The following is a 14,248-nucleotide window of genomic DNA, read 5'->3' as shown; positions in this document are numbered from 1 at the left end:
AGCATGACCTTGACTATTTCTCTCCTTGAGGGAAGCATTATGTGGGAATGACACATGACATCTAACACAGATATTGCCAGGATGGGCCAGGCACTCTATAGATAGTGTTGACTCATTTAACCCTTACAACAACCCTCTGAGATAGGGACTGTCATAATTGACATATGACAGATAAGGAAGCTGAGAGGTTAAGTGACTTGCCCAAGATCACACAGCTGTAAATAGCAAGTCTGGGAGTCAGACCCAGACAGTCAGGCTTGAAAGCCCATATTTTTATCACTAGACTAATTCTCTTTATATAGTATTTGTGTCTCATAGGGAACTCAGGAAATTTCATTATTTGTCTCTCACCAAACTAACAGAACCAAGCAAATGAAACCTTCCTTCTCTTGATATGATAACTTTTTTTTTTTTTTTTTTTTTTTTTTTTGCGGTACCGGGCCTCTCACTGTTGTGGCCTCTCCCGTTGCGGAGCACAGGCTCCGGACGCGCAGGCTCAGCGGCCATGGCTCACGAGCCCAGCCGCTCCGCGACATGTGGGATCTTCCCGGACCGGGGCACGAACCCGTGTCCCCTGCATCAGCAGGTGGACTCTCAACCACTGTGCCACCCGGGAAGCCTATGATAACTTTTTTATCGGCCTCCTGAAAAGAAGGTAACTTGACACCCCATTACCGGGACTGTTTCTAATATGATAAAGAATTTACTCGTCAAAGAATTTACTTTGAAAAACAGTTGTAAATTTATGAGATTCGAACCTCTTAAACAGTGTTTCTCAAAGTCTGTTCTATGGACCCAGTGCACCAGCATCCTCAGGATATTTGTTTCAAACATGAAATCTGAGCTCCACACCTAGATTTCGTGAAACAGAATCCCTAGGAGTGGATCCCGTAATCTGCATTTTTAGGAAGCACTCCGATGGTTCTGTGCACACCAAAGACTGACAAGCATTACAGAGTTGCATCTGGATGTTTTAGGAGCTCCACACATCATCAATTCAACTGCAGATGATTATAGAAAGCTTTCAAAGTCTCTCTGCCTTCAGTAGCTATTTCAGGGAGAATTGTAATGTGCAAGAAGTGTTCCGAAATTGTTGCAGTCGCCTTCTGTGTGAACCAGCTGGTTAAGAAAGCTTGAATAATTTCCCAAGGGACTCTAGTTAAAGTGGACACTTGTACACCCTTTACCTATGAAAATATAGAAAAGACACGGCTTTCCACCCTGGACTCAAAGAGAATCTTTCAGAATGGGATTCTGATAATTTTTCTCAAAACCCTACGAAAGACCTTAGCAGAGACTATGAGACCTAGCATAATCTGACCAAGCAGCCTCCCAGCTTTATCCTTGAACATGCTCACCCACGGCTCCAGCGACAATGAACTTCCTTCAGTTCTAATAGCACCGATGATCCTGGAACATATTATGTACCCCCAGCCCCAGCGTCTAGTTAGCTCTCCCTCTCCCTTCAGAGCCCAGCTTAAATGGTCCTTTCTCAGAAGTGCCTGCTTGAAGCAGTCAGAGCATTCTATTATCTACCACTTGTCCTCGCATCATTCCTCCATGGCACTCACCAGTTTTTCGGTCTGCTTTTGACTGTGTGGTCACTTTATTCATCTGTCTTCTCCCATAGTTTATAAGCAACAACAGTACTGTTGTGTGAATTCTGGTGTCTAGTAGAAGTGTCTGCTACCAGTTTAAATACCTCATAATGTTGGAGAGAAAGTCTTGATTCTCAGTCTAAAATTTAACATCCATTCTATAAAGATTTCATGATTTTGTTTTCATTTCTATCCCTATCATTAAATAGCAGTGGAACTAGAAAGTCTGAACCCCAGACTTCTTTATGTGTTCTAGATCCCTTTAATGAATATGTCAGCAAGTCTAATCCTGATGCTATTTTTAAAGTTGCTTATAGTGTGGTTATATAGTCATTAGTTGTTAAAAGGAAAGTTAATAAAAGAGTGGAAATTTCTGATTTTGAAAAGCCACAAAGTAACTATTTATCTATTTCCTCCTTTACTTCAAAGGCTGAAATGGTTTCTTATTATTGAATAGGGTAGGGAGCACAGTGGGCCTAATTGGTGATTAGATGGGTTTTACTTAATTTTATCATCACTTTCAAGTGTACCCTTGGTCAGCTGTATGAACTATCAAGCTTATCGTTTGTAAAAGTATTATCTATATGAGAACATTTCTTATTCCCACAGTAATTTGATCACAATGACATTTGGTTTTAAGCAATTTTGACACTTAATGATGGATTCTAAGTGTTCCAAAATTATGTGTGTCAAAAGCTAGAATTGTTCAGAACCTAAGACCTAATAGCATTTAACAAACTGTGGATATTTTAAATTATTAAAACACTGTCTTCCGGGTATTTAAACTCAAAAAATTACATTCTACATGATACTTATATATCAAAACCTAACAATTATAAGTGGATATTCTCCCATGAGTTTTTGAAACACCTCCTTAAGGAAGCTGAGTGCCAGTGACTTCCCAAATTCTCCCTGGATTAAATATAGGTTTCATTTTACTCATTACGGTGGGAAAGGATTAGAGAGCTACCGGCAAGCTAGTGACCTTGACAGAAAAGCAGTCCAGATCGTTGTGAATTACACCTCATATGATTTAGGTTACACCTTCCTAACACTGTCACCTTCCAAAACTAAAAATTCTGATATTCACATTATAAAAAATCTATGGGAAATGATAGATAATAATATTAGCTAACAATTGTATTTCATGCCTACAGTATTCTTAACACTTTCATACAAACTTCCTCACTCAGTTTACACAACAACGCAATGAAGTACGTGCTGTGAATAAGCCCATTTTACAAATGAGAAAGCTGAGACATAGAGGATGGCACAGCCACACGGCCATTTAGCTATTTTAGAACCAGGATTCCGACTCAGTCAGCCTGCCGAGAGAGCACCCCTCCTAACGATTAAACTAAACTACCTCCCGTACCTACTTTATATAAGAACAGTGAATTAGGAAGCTTGGTCCTGCTTTCTTTCCTTCTCTTTATTTTCTCGTTAGAGAGTCAGGGAGGGAGGTGTTTTGTTTTGTTTTGTTCTAAAGGAGAAGCTGAAAGTGAGCCTTCTTTCTTTTTGAACATCTTTTTCCAAAGCCAGTTCCCTTCATCTGAGGCCAGGAAGGACACTGATTCAGGAGACAGAGCACTAATGAGCTTCCCCCTTTGTCTCCTTCCCTGTCTCTCCACTCTGCAGTTAATAGCCAAGATACCAACCATCACGGCAGTTTGCAACTTGCACGGGGAGAAACTGCAGGTATTTAAGCAATCGCATCCAGACATAGTGAATACACTCTTTCCTCCGTTATACAAGGAGCTCTTTAATCCTGACTGTGCCACCGTCTGCAAGTGAAGGTGACGAGCGAACTGTCTCATAGTCATGGAATGCAGCACCATTAAGACAAAAGCAATGTGTTCATGAAGACTTAAGGAAAATGTCACTACTGCAACATTAGGAATGTCCTGCACTTAATACAATTATTTTTCACCGCTACAGTTTGAAGAATGTAAATATGCACCTGAGTGGGGCTCTTTTATTTGTTTGTTTGTTTTTGAAATGACCATAAATATACAAATATAGGACACTGGGTGTTATCTTTTTTTTAATTTTATTCAGGTATGTTTGGGGAGACAACTGTTTATAGAATTTTATTGTAGATATATACGAGAACAGAGCAGTACTTTACATGATTACTTTTCCTGTTGATTGTTCAAATATAATTTAAGAAAATTCCACTTAATAGGCTTAACGATTTCTATGTTTTTAGATAGTTGATGCATGTATAAATTTGTAGCTGTCTTGGAAAGCACTGTGCATGTATGTGATGAGTATATAATATCTGAGAATATTATATATGACTATTACTTATACATGCACATGCACTGTGGCTTAAAATACCATACCTACTAGCAAAGGAGGTTCAGTCAGGCACTATTATGTTATTTACCTTGTGTTATATGTTACCTTTATGTTAGACAATCAGGATTTTGTTTTCCCAGCCAGAGTTTTCATCTATAGTTAATAGCAGAATGGTACCAATTCAGAAATGTCTATAAAGGAATAAATATAATGCATGACCTCTGTATAAAAACTCTGTTTCGATCAATGACATCAAAGCCTTGTCAAGATGGTACATATTGGAAAAAAAAATAAGTATTTGGAGCCATTTTCCTGTTTTAAGAATTAGGCCACAGATAACATTGTGGAGTCCAGGGCTTTTTTGACCAAACAATAGATATTTCCACCAGGACACATAAAGCAGTTTTTTTTTTCCTTTGGATTTCAAGTTGTGAAAGAACCTTCATTTTGGTGCTTATTGTATCTTTAACAGAGAAATACAGTCTGTAGATTATGACCACCAGCAATTTTTGCTAATAACATTAGAGGAAAAGAGTAGGTCAGAGTCCAGGGTCCTAATGCCATTTCATGTAAACATTTTTCTCTCTAACCATTTTTTTTTTTCAAAGAAGAGGGAGAGAGAGAATATACAAAGTAAAGAAGTAGTTCTTTATGTTCATTCTCTTGAATAAGTTTGTTAGAAAATGCAGCAATAAAGGGGGAGGCAGGACTTTCTACGTCCTTCTAGTCTGTGGTCTCTAATTTTTTCAACTCCACAATGCTGTATTATAAAAATTAAGCAAAACCTTGATAGATTAGAATAAAAGATCTGGGTTATTCTACAGAGCTAATACACCTCAAAGCCAAAACTATTTCCTGTGCCGTCTGGAATTGCATCATCCATCTAGCCGGGAATTATTTTTGTAGCAACTTTTAAAAGTACAGAATGCAAGAGGTGAGATCACGATTAGACAATTTGGATTTCCTAGTACTTCCTCACTTCTCCACTTGCTGACCAATCACAGCGATCACCAGAAAAGCATAAATTCCAGGGAGTTTGTTCTGCCTATGTTCTGGAGGCCTTATGCCTTTGGTCTCATTTGATCCAAAATAAGACTTTTTAAAAGGGAGCTAGAGAAGCGCTTACTGTATAAGACAATGAAAATTATGATCTCCTATAAGTGTAGCCTGGCCATCAACTCATGAAGACCTGCCCTTTTCTCCTTGTCCAACACACACACACACAAATGCACACCTGCTTTGTGAAGTTTCCATCAGTGGAAACTTTTGATTTTTTTTTTTTTTTTATCTCTTATGCTCTCCTGAAGTTAGATGGTTGAGAGCCATCTCCATGATGCCACAGAACTGCAAACTGATGATCAAACAGTAGTGTTAGTCTTTGCTTTTAGAAAACAGAGTCGTTGCCCACATCATGATTGATGAATTCCTAACCAATAGGGAAAAACAGAAAGGCTTTAAAATAATGAATCTCTTTCTCAACTACCGTTATATTCAATTAATTTAACTACATTGAACCAAATTACCTTCAGTGTCTAAGAAGACAGCTGTAGACTGCTTATTATGCTGCTACAGGGACTCAATTCTTTTTGGTGTAAATGTCACTCCTGCTAGCTCTTTGTATAAAGAATTAATTCCAAGAGTCATATTTCCTTCTAATGGAAAGATTACTTTACTGATTGCTAGGAAAACAGGGTAATGGAAGGCACTCAATTAAACCAAACCGTTTCCAAATGCAATGTATGTTTTATGATTGGCTTGTGATAGGCGATGCTTAATGTGTCTACTTGGTGTTTCCCTTTGAGCTTTGAACTTATGTCAAACTTTGTTTTCATTGTTCTGTTGGCTTAGTGTTTCCAATTGTCAGCCTGTAATTCCTGCTCAGTTGCAAAGGGAACCATTTGTTTCCTCCAGTTTACCTTAGAGGATTTAAATTGGCTCAATTGATGAAGTGGCTGAGAATTTCTCCTCCCCTGTCCCATGGGTGATATAGGAAAAAGATTGTTCCCCACATTTGCCTCAGGAGGTACTGGATTTGAATTTGTGTCGTTTCCACTAGTGCAAGCATTTCACTGGGACGGCATGAACCTTTTGAAGCTAGGGGACAGGAAACAGCTAGCAACTGAACCAGAACAAAATAGTGGAAACCAGTACACACTCAGCCCCGTTCAGTTGAGAAAAGAGATTTCCATTTTTCGCCACAGTTGCCAAATCTGTCCCTTGAAAGAGAGCCAAGTCATGTTTTCAGTGGTAACAAAGCACCTTTAAAAGCTGCCCTTTGAACATCTCCTTGCTGCATCTCGAGGTATTTTGAAATTTCAGTTAAGAACAACTTTCTTTACCACATGCAATCTTTGTCCCTGCCCCATGAAGACTCATGAGTGGTTGCAACACATTCATGATAAAATGTGCACTGGAAGAAAGGACCCAGGATCTGTACTTTTCACTTCAAACTTCGTAAATGACAATCACTGCTTGATGCAGATGTTGCACTGTATTCACTCAGGGATGTTTTGTTTTTTTAAAAAAGAAAAAAAGAAGAAAAAAAAAAAGTACACCAAGAAGGAAGGAAAAAAAAAAAAAAACAGGAAAATGACAACAAAATGTAAATGGCATAAATTAAATATGCCAGTAAGAGAACCTCTCTGACAAGGCTTTCAGACCAACGAGCAGTAACTTCATGTTGTAAGCTGAATTTACTTTCACTATTTGGACTTGCTGAAAAGTTGCTCATGAGTAGGAATAATTTAGTCTCATTTTCTAAAATCTGCTGAGAGCCAAATGATCCAGCTGCCCCATCTATAGGAATATGTATCTCCCAGAGAACCCAAGCTTCCTATACAAGTCCTGAGCAAGCCATCTCAGTAGCATTCGATGAACCTGACAACGGAGGTGACCTGTGGTCTGTAAAGAGAAAGGCAAATTTCGGAGGCAATATAGGAGAATAAGGGATTCCACATCTGGCTTAACATCTCACATCTGCCCCAACTCTCCATGACTCAGGTCCTCTTTGTATTCCTTTTTCTGCAGCTCTTTTATCCCCAAAGACTGAAAGCTGAGGGTGGAGATGTATTCGACAAACATACCCTTTCTGGATTTCCCTTGTTTTAATAGTGTCTTCAGGGCTCTGGACTAAAGGACCACTGAGTAGGTGAAAACAGAGAATATAGTGGTCTCTTGGGTAGACTTCTTTGATAGAATCTAAGAGACTCTGGATATTAACAGTAGGTGCCAGGGAGGCATCAGTTCATTTCCTATCGTAGCTGCCTGTTTAACACATAACTTCATAGCAGTCAAGCTCAACTGCTTGGAGGAAACCTCGCACATGGATAGTCAACTCAGGCTCACTTTCTACAGTCCCATGGGTACCAGACTTGACTGCAAAAGCAATTCTTGTGTCCCAAGGACGCAACTTAACAGCTTTTTTCAAAAACATCAGTCAGCTGCAAATGATGTCAGTTTTGTTCCATGTTCTTTGTTTCCATTTATTATAGAAGCAAGGAAGAATTCTACTGCTATTGGAAATTAGAAGAAATAACTTTTTCACGATTCTTTTTTCTCTGTAAACTTTAGTTTCCAGTGGGTTACGACGATTGACAGGAAATTCAGGCAAGGATGTCTGTGCCCAGACAGAACCACCGTTCAAGAGAACAGCAATAACTTTGAAGTGTGCATCTGTAGTCAAACTTTGTACAAAGTCCCTCTAAACAGAAAGAAAAGCTCACCATCTGCTTTAGGTGAAGTGGTATTTGATTTTCTGTTCCCAACTACTAGTGCAAGCAGCAACCTGATATGGGAAACCACATGGGTCTTTAGACAAGAGTTGACAACCATTTGGGGTTGGTAGTAGGGGAGTGTCTCAGGACACCAGAGGTACATGTTCATTTAAAGCAAAGGTTAAAAATTCCAAAGTCTAAAAGGGCCAGGGAGTTGATGCAAATGAGCTTGCCACTAGCAGACCGGTGGCAAGCTAGCAAGGAAATGCCCCAATGAAAAGGGGCATCCAACAGTCAGTTAAAGCTGAAGTATTGCTAAAGTTTCTAAATCTTATGCAGTCTCTTGAGTTGTAAATGTCAGTTGATTCAGAGCTTAGTGCAGACCAAACAAATATGTCTCTGGGCAGAAGGCGGTCCACGATTTGCAACCCCTGGTTTAAAGCAAAATCCAATCTAGGGGCCTGTTTGGCTGGAGCAAGTCTGTCCAGATAAAACTCTGGATGATATCAGTCGGGGGTTAGGGGTCAGGAGATCTTGCTCTTCTGATTCTCAATTTCGTTTTCATATTTGACTATCACTGCTAGAATATATAGTAAGAGGTCAGCTTTAAAAATGGCAAACAGTCTAAAAATGAAAATAATTTAATGATGGCTTATAAAAGACACTTCCATCCGTTTTGCCCAAACTCCCAGCTTCATGGAGCCAGGTGGTCAGATTTCTTGCCACTTTTCTTCAGAAAGTCCAATGCACAATTTTTATGCTTTTGAGTCTCAGTGTGTTTCTTTAGATGTGTGGCTTCATTATCTACGAGTTCTTACTTTTCCCTTGGTTGTAGCTAAAGAATTCATTCAATAATCACAATAGCATAGTCCTCCATTTTTATGAAGTGCGGGACCATGGACCCCTTTGCAGTGGATGGGGGTTGTCTGTTGGTGCACTTTTTTCCCAAGCTGCTGAAATTCCTCCAAAGTGAACCGGCCATAGTAATCTTTGCCTCCTGCATGACTGTAAGCACAACCTCCAGTGGATCAGACAGAGCAGCTCAGTGATTGTTCTTATGGCCAAAAATAAAGCACAAGTTTACCGGCATTGAATAAGCCCAGCTGAGGGAAGCCAGGGAATGTGCATCCCCGCTGGGCAGCATGATCCTTCTATTAAACCATGCTCTTTGGGCAGCGGCTGGAGGGCATTTGCCCGCCTGGGTCACGACCAGATGCAGACACACACTAGGTATGTCTGAGAAGCTCCAGATCCCATCTCCAAGCACAGTACTGTCTGCTTCATCTGATTAACACACACACACAGGAATGAAAACTACATCTATAGAAAACTGAGTATGTATTGTAGAAATGTAGAGGAAAAATAAAAATATTTTTTCAAATGTAATTACTTTTAATATATGCTTGTGGAAGGTCTAATACAATGTATGCTGTCTCTGTAATTTTTTCTGTAAATAACCAGAGACAGTGAATACACTGATTTTTCTATGTCTCTGTTTAAGCATAAGACTTTGTAACGATTTTTTTAGAGGGGGAAAAACCAACAAAGAGCGAATATGTACTTGCTTCCTTTCTGCGTGTTACGTACTTCTCAGAAACTGGTTGTAACAGTTTAAGCATCTTGACTGGTCATTGGTGTTAAGTGTACACTTCTTTTTATAAGACAGCTGAGAAAGGGACAGGGCTGTCAATTAAATCTGCTCCAAAGAATCTGTATTGAAGATTGGCCTAAGACCTGCAAACTCTATCTGAACTAGACAACATGAAAAAGGAAAGTTTAAAAAAAAATGTTGCCTAAGTCCTCTTTCCTCGTAGCAAATGGCTTAGTCCATATCCTTTCTGCATGGAATTGCTTAAGGAAAACAAACTCTGCTTTCTGATGAACAAAATATTTTTGTACACATTTATTTCGTATTAATAACCCCAAGGTCAGACCACTCATTCGCTGAAGCCATAACTGACCTTTACCAAATAAATGTTGTCAAGAACCTGGGGGAGGGTTGGGGAGAGACTGAGAGGGAGGAAAATTGAAGGTGTCATGAGCTGTAACAACACAGGCAGGAGCAAGTCTGATGAACCTGATGCTTTTCCTGCATCCCAAATACGAGTTTAAAAGGCTAGTATTTTATGATGACCGATTTATAATTTAAAAAAAAGATATTTAGATTTAAATGAGACTTTCCAGTATTTTTGAAATCCCTGACAATAATTCCTTGCTTTTAGGGTTGAGAGAAATGATTTTCATATACTTCCAACATTCAGAGATTTAATGTTTTTACCTTAGCTCCAGCTTACGCGTGTAAAGTGGAGAGCAGCGCTGCATCCTCCAGCGTTGAAACCATGTGCTGTTAGGGGCTTAGCTGTACCTACCGACCACTACTGCACCTTGAATGTGCAGCTTGTGTCTCTTACTAGCATGCACGTCATTGCTGGCAACGCGCACCAGGTGCATTGCCAGACGTATGTAAAATAAAAGTATGCACTCTAAAAAGCATAATAATTATTCTTTTTTAAAGGAATAATGCCTCCTATAGTCTTTGATTTTTCTGGAGCTTAATTACATTATTACATGTATTATTATTGGCCTATAGAGGCAAAAGGCAAACTACAAATAAACCCAGTGACATATATAGTTTTAAAATCTACAATTTTCTGATCTCTCTCTCCTTGTTTAACATGTAAGGCCTAATTTCTGTGTACGTGAGTAAAACTGCAGCCTGAGTCATTTAGGAAGTAAGCATTGAGTTTTTTTATTATAAATATGCTAGAATAAAACAGCACTCCCTAACAATTAAAAACAGAATTTTATATTACTTTAGAATGTAATAGGTTTTTGTCCTTATTTTATGTCCTGTAAATTATTAGTTGAATACTGTTAGCATTCCCTGATAATGCACACATGATTTCTGAATGTTTTCTGTAAATGACAATCAATGTTTATGAAGTTCCCTCCTTTAATGCTGAACAAAATTAAAAGAAGGAAAAGAAAAAGTCTTGCCTCGTTTTCTTTTTCTTACACAGGAAACAAGGAGGCTGTGAAGAAGATAGATTTGGCTTTGAAAACATTATTCCATGGGTTCCAACTTACAGAGTTGCCCTTTTTCTAGTAAATACTGGGTAATTTTTTTCTGGAAATTCTTGTGTCCTCATGGACTTGGCCTGAGTTAGAAATGCTCATTGAGAAAAGACCCAGGCTTCATTCTAGCCAAAGAGCTTACAAAGTTGGAATTAAAATGAGAGCAACACTCTCAAAGATAATAAGTAAAATAAAGCTAATAGCCCTCCTTTCCTAGAACTTTCACAAAACAAAGGCCCTGCTAGAAGAATCATAAGCAACTCCTCTGCTGTTGAAGTAAGTTACAGCAGGTTTGAAATACATGAAAGTTTTCAGATAATAATTCATGATTAAGTCTCTAGATCTGATTTTTTTTAAACAAATCATCACCAAGCTGCTCCAACACCAGAATCAATGCTCACCAACATACGAATGCTCTGAGTCTTATCTGAGCTGTAGTCAGAAGCGATTGAAGATAATCACAGACTCACAGTGATGTTTTTAAAAAAAAGCAGTTCTAAGAGGTGATGGTAATTTTTCAGGTGCTTGGTAGTTGTTGCAGGTTGAGGTTCCTAGAGCTGAGATGTTCTAAGAAAAGTAGTTTAAAGCAAGATTTAATGATTTTAAAACTAAAACCACTGGCTCATATGACAGGATGAGCATCAGAAAGCTTTCTGTAGAGTCTCTCCCAACTTTAGTCTTTGGAACCAGTAGAAACCCTTGCAGTACGTATGTTTCAAGCAACTTCTCAGCTCAAAACGTCCGGATCCCCTGTGGACCTGGAACAGAACTGCACTGATGTTTCTGTTAGAGCACCACTTGTGTCCCTTGGTTTCTAAGATGGTCTTCAAGTGACCAGAGACATCAAGTACATCAACACAACCTATCCCAGGCTCATGTCAATTGTCACCAATAGGTCATAGAACTCTTTACTATAAAATCATCTAAACTTTTATCAGAAACCTAGATTTAAGCAGCACTGAAACTCAAGGTGAAATTTTTTACATTTTTTACATTTAGGTTGAACCATGTAAGATGACAATTATTAACCTTTGATAGTGCTACCAAAATTACGAATTAAGCCCTTTTTGTGCACAAAGCTTTGTTTCATTCATAGATCCTCTTCTTTATTTAAGAGTAAGAACTGGGCTCTTTTTCGTGGCGCCTCGGAGGCGGTCGGCAGCTTCAGAATGAAGCTGAACATCTCTTTCCCGGCCACTGGCTGCCAGAAACTCATTGAAGTGGACGGTGAACGAGAACTTCGAACCTTTTATGAGAAGCGTATGGCCACAGAAGTTGCTGCTGACGCTCTGGGTGAAGAATGGAAGGGTTATGTGGTCCGAATCAGTGGTGGGAACGACAAACAGGGTTTCCCCATGAAGCAGGGTGTCTTGACCCATGGCCGAGTCCGCCTGCTACTGAGTAAGGGGCATTCCTGTTACAGACCAAGGAGGACTGGAGAAAGAAAGCGCAAATCTGTACGGGGCTGCATTGTGGATGCCAATCTGAGCGTTCTCAATTTGGTCATTGTAAAAAAAAGGGGAGAAGGATATTCCTGGACTCACTGATACTACTGTGCCTCGTCGCCTGGGGCCCAAAAGAGCTAGCAGAATCCGCAAACTTTTCAATCTCTCTAAAGAAGATGATGTCCGCCAGTATGTTGTGAGAAAGCCCCTAAACAAAGAAGGTAAGAAACCTAGGACCAAAGCACCCAAGATTCAGCGTCTTGTTACTCCACGTGTTCTGCAACACAAACGTCGGCGAATTGCTCTGAAGAAACAGCGTACTAAGAAAAATAAGGAAGAGGCTGCAGAATATGCTAAACTTTTGGCCAAGAGAATGAAGGAGGCCAAAGTAAAACGCCAGGAACAGATTGCCAAGAGACGGAGGCTGTCCTCTCTGAGAGCTTCTACTTCTAAGTCTGAGTCCAGTCAAAAATGAGATGTTTTTAGAGTAACAAATAAATAAGATCAGACATCACAAAAAAAAAAAAAAAAAAAAAAAAATTGTAAGAACTGGTAACATGTTCCCATAATCACACTAGGCTCATGTGCATGAGGCATTTCAGGTATCAAAGGAGTAGCCAGGGTTTGGCCTCATACTCCAGTGGCAGCAGCTCCTTGACCAAAATAAAGATGAGGTAGAAGTGAAGCAAACCCTCTAATGCCATCTTGGTAGGAAGGTGCCTCAGGTTACCAAGCCACCATACTATAGAAGTTTTCTCTGTTTTCCAAACTTGAACTTGCTAAGCTTAAGTGGTTGAATAAAGATTATTCTAAGAGACTACAGAATTGTCGATGGCGATGCCTCACAGATCTTAAATCTCCCAAGTTCGTGGAGTAGGGCATGGCATAGTGCAAGCATTCAACAAATGTGGCAACTATGTATTGGGGTCCATTCTCCTTCTGTAATTTTAGCTTCCCTACTATCTATTCCCTGTCATCTTACTGGTTTTGCCCTTGAGCAAATCATCCTCCAGCAGAGGCACCAGATATAGACATGCTTTTTACCGTAAGAAATGAGAGGGGAAATGGTAGCCCACTGGCAAAGGGCATTGGAAAAATGCTCTTTCCCTTCCTTTCTCCAAAGATTTAACCAAAAGCAATAAGAGAAGGAGCCTGAGTGGCTAAAAAGCCTGGACTTGCCATGTCCCTCTCAAATCTCCCAGTCTGGTTACATCAGATGACAAACTCTCAGTCAAAAAGAAGAGATCTGGAGAACTGATTAATTCTTAAGCTATATCACTGCACAAGTAAGAAATTTTAGAGAAGGTACTACTTTCTAGGAGATGGAACCCATTATATCTGTGACCATGTGTTCCTGTTGCCGCAGTCATAACAGTGGGCCAGATGTCATCTTAGTCACTGGATACTTTGCATGTGGCCAGAGATGAGGGAAACAAGAGAGAGCTTGCAGGATTACACGGTAGGTTTGGATGGGCCAGGCCTACCCACATTCCATGAGTCGGAATTAATCCCACAGAACCACATAACAGTAAAGGTTATGGGAAATGTAGTCCACTTGCGTGCCCATGGGAAAGGGAAACCAGGTTGGGAAACACTTAGCAGTCCTGACACAAATGTGAAAGGAGTCCAAGAAAATCTCTAATCTGATTTCCTATCAGATACTGCAACAAACATTTATCAACAAATACTTATTTCCACTAATACATGCCAGACACTATGTACTGGGAATACAGTTGTGAAGTTGGACAGATATAGACTCTGCCCTTACGGAATCTATGCTCTAGGTCCAAGAAAGATGGGTATACAAAAGGGTGAAAACTAATACAAATAACTAGAAAAGATAAACTTTATGACAACTGTTACACTAGCTACAAAAAAAATTACACAGTGTTCATACAGGTGGTCACTTATTCTCTATTTAATTCTACTCTTGAACTCATTATCACCCATCATAGCCCATTCTGGTGTTTTTTGTTTTCTGTTTTACAATGTTAATTATTTTATTAATTTCTTAATGGTGAGACAAAAATCTTCCTTCTCTTATCTTTTATCCCCAGTTATAGCTAGCTCTGCTTATTAAGACTAAGTAGAGCAAGTGTATGTCTAGACCTATTTT

General features: G+C 39.4%; 2 protein-coding genes across 3 annotated transcripts in view; both read left to right on the top strand.

Annotated features, from left to right (window-relative positions):
- RORB (RAR related orphan receptor B) overlaps positions 1 to 14,248 on the top strand; it is a 196,566-nt gene that overhangs the window by 177,882 nt on the left and 4,436 nt on the right. Inside the window, exon 10 of one of the 2 annotated variants that reach the window (XM_067744151.1) lies at positions 3,237 to 6,500. The exons of the other annotated variant lie outside the window; for it this stretch is intronic. Coding sequence (XP_067600252.1) covers positions 3,237 to 3,392 — 156 coding nt within the window. The 3' untranslated portion in view covers positions 3,393 to 6,500. Of the gene's footprint in view, positions 1 to 3,236; positions 6,501 to 14,248 lie in introns of those variants that run through there. 2 annotated transcript variants of the gene reach the window in all.
- On the top strand, positions 11,816 to 12,643 carry LOC137227761 (small ribosomal subunit protein eS6-like). Its single transcript, XM_067744149.1, is given in 2 exon segments — positions 11,816 to 12,198; positions 12,200 to 12,643. Coding segments are annotated over 2 exon segments (750 nt in total). The 5' UTR covers positions 11,816 to 11,856; the 3' UTR covers positions 12,608 to 12,643.

Source organism: Pseudorca crassidens, chromosome 7 (genome assembly GCF_039906515.1).
Source record: "Pseudorca crassidens isolate mPseCra1 chromosome 7, mPseCra1.hap1, whole genome shotgun sequence".
Lineage (NCBI taxonomy): Eukaryota > Metazoa > Chordata > Mammalia > Artiodactyla > Delphinidae > Pseudorca > Pseudorca crassidens.
Note: the sequence above shows the minus strand (reverse complement) of the source record. Positions and strands in the feature narration are given on the sequence as shown.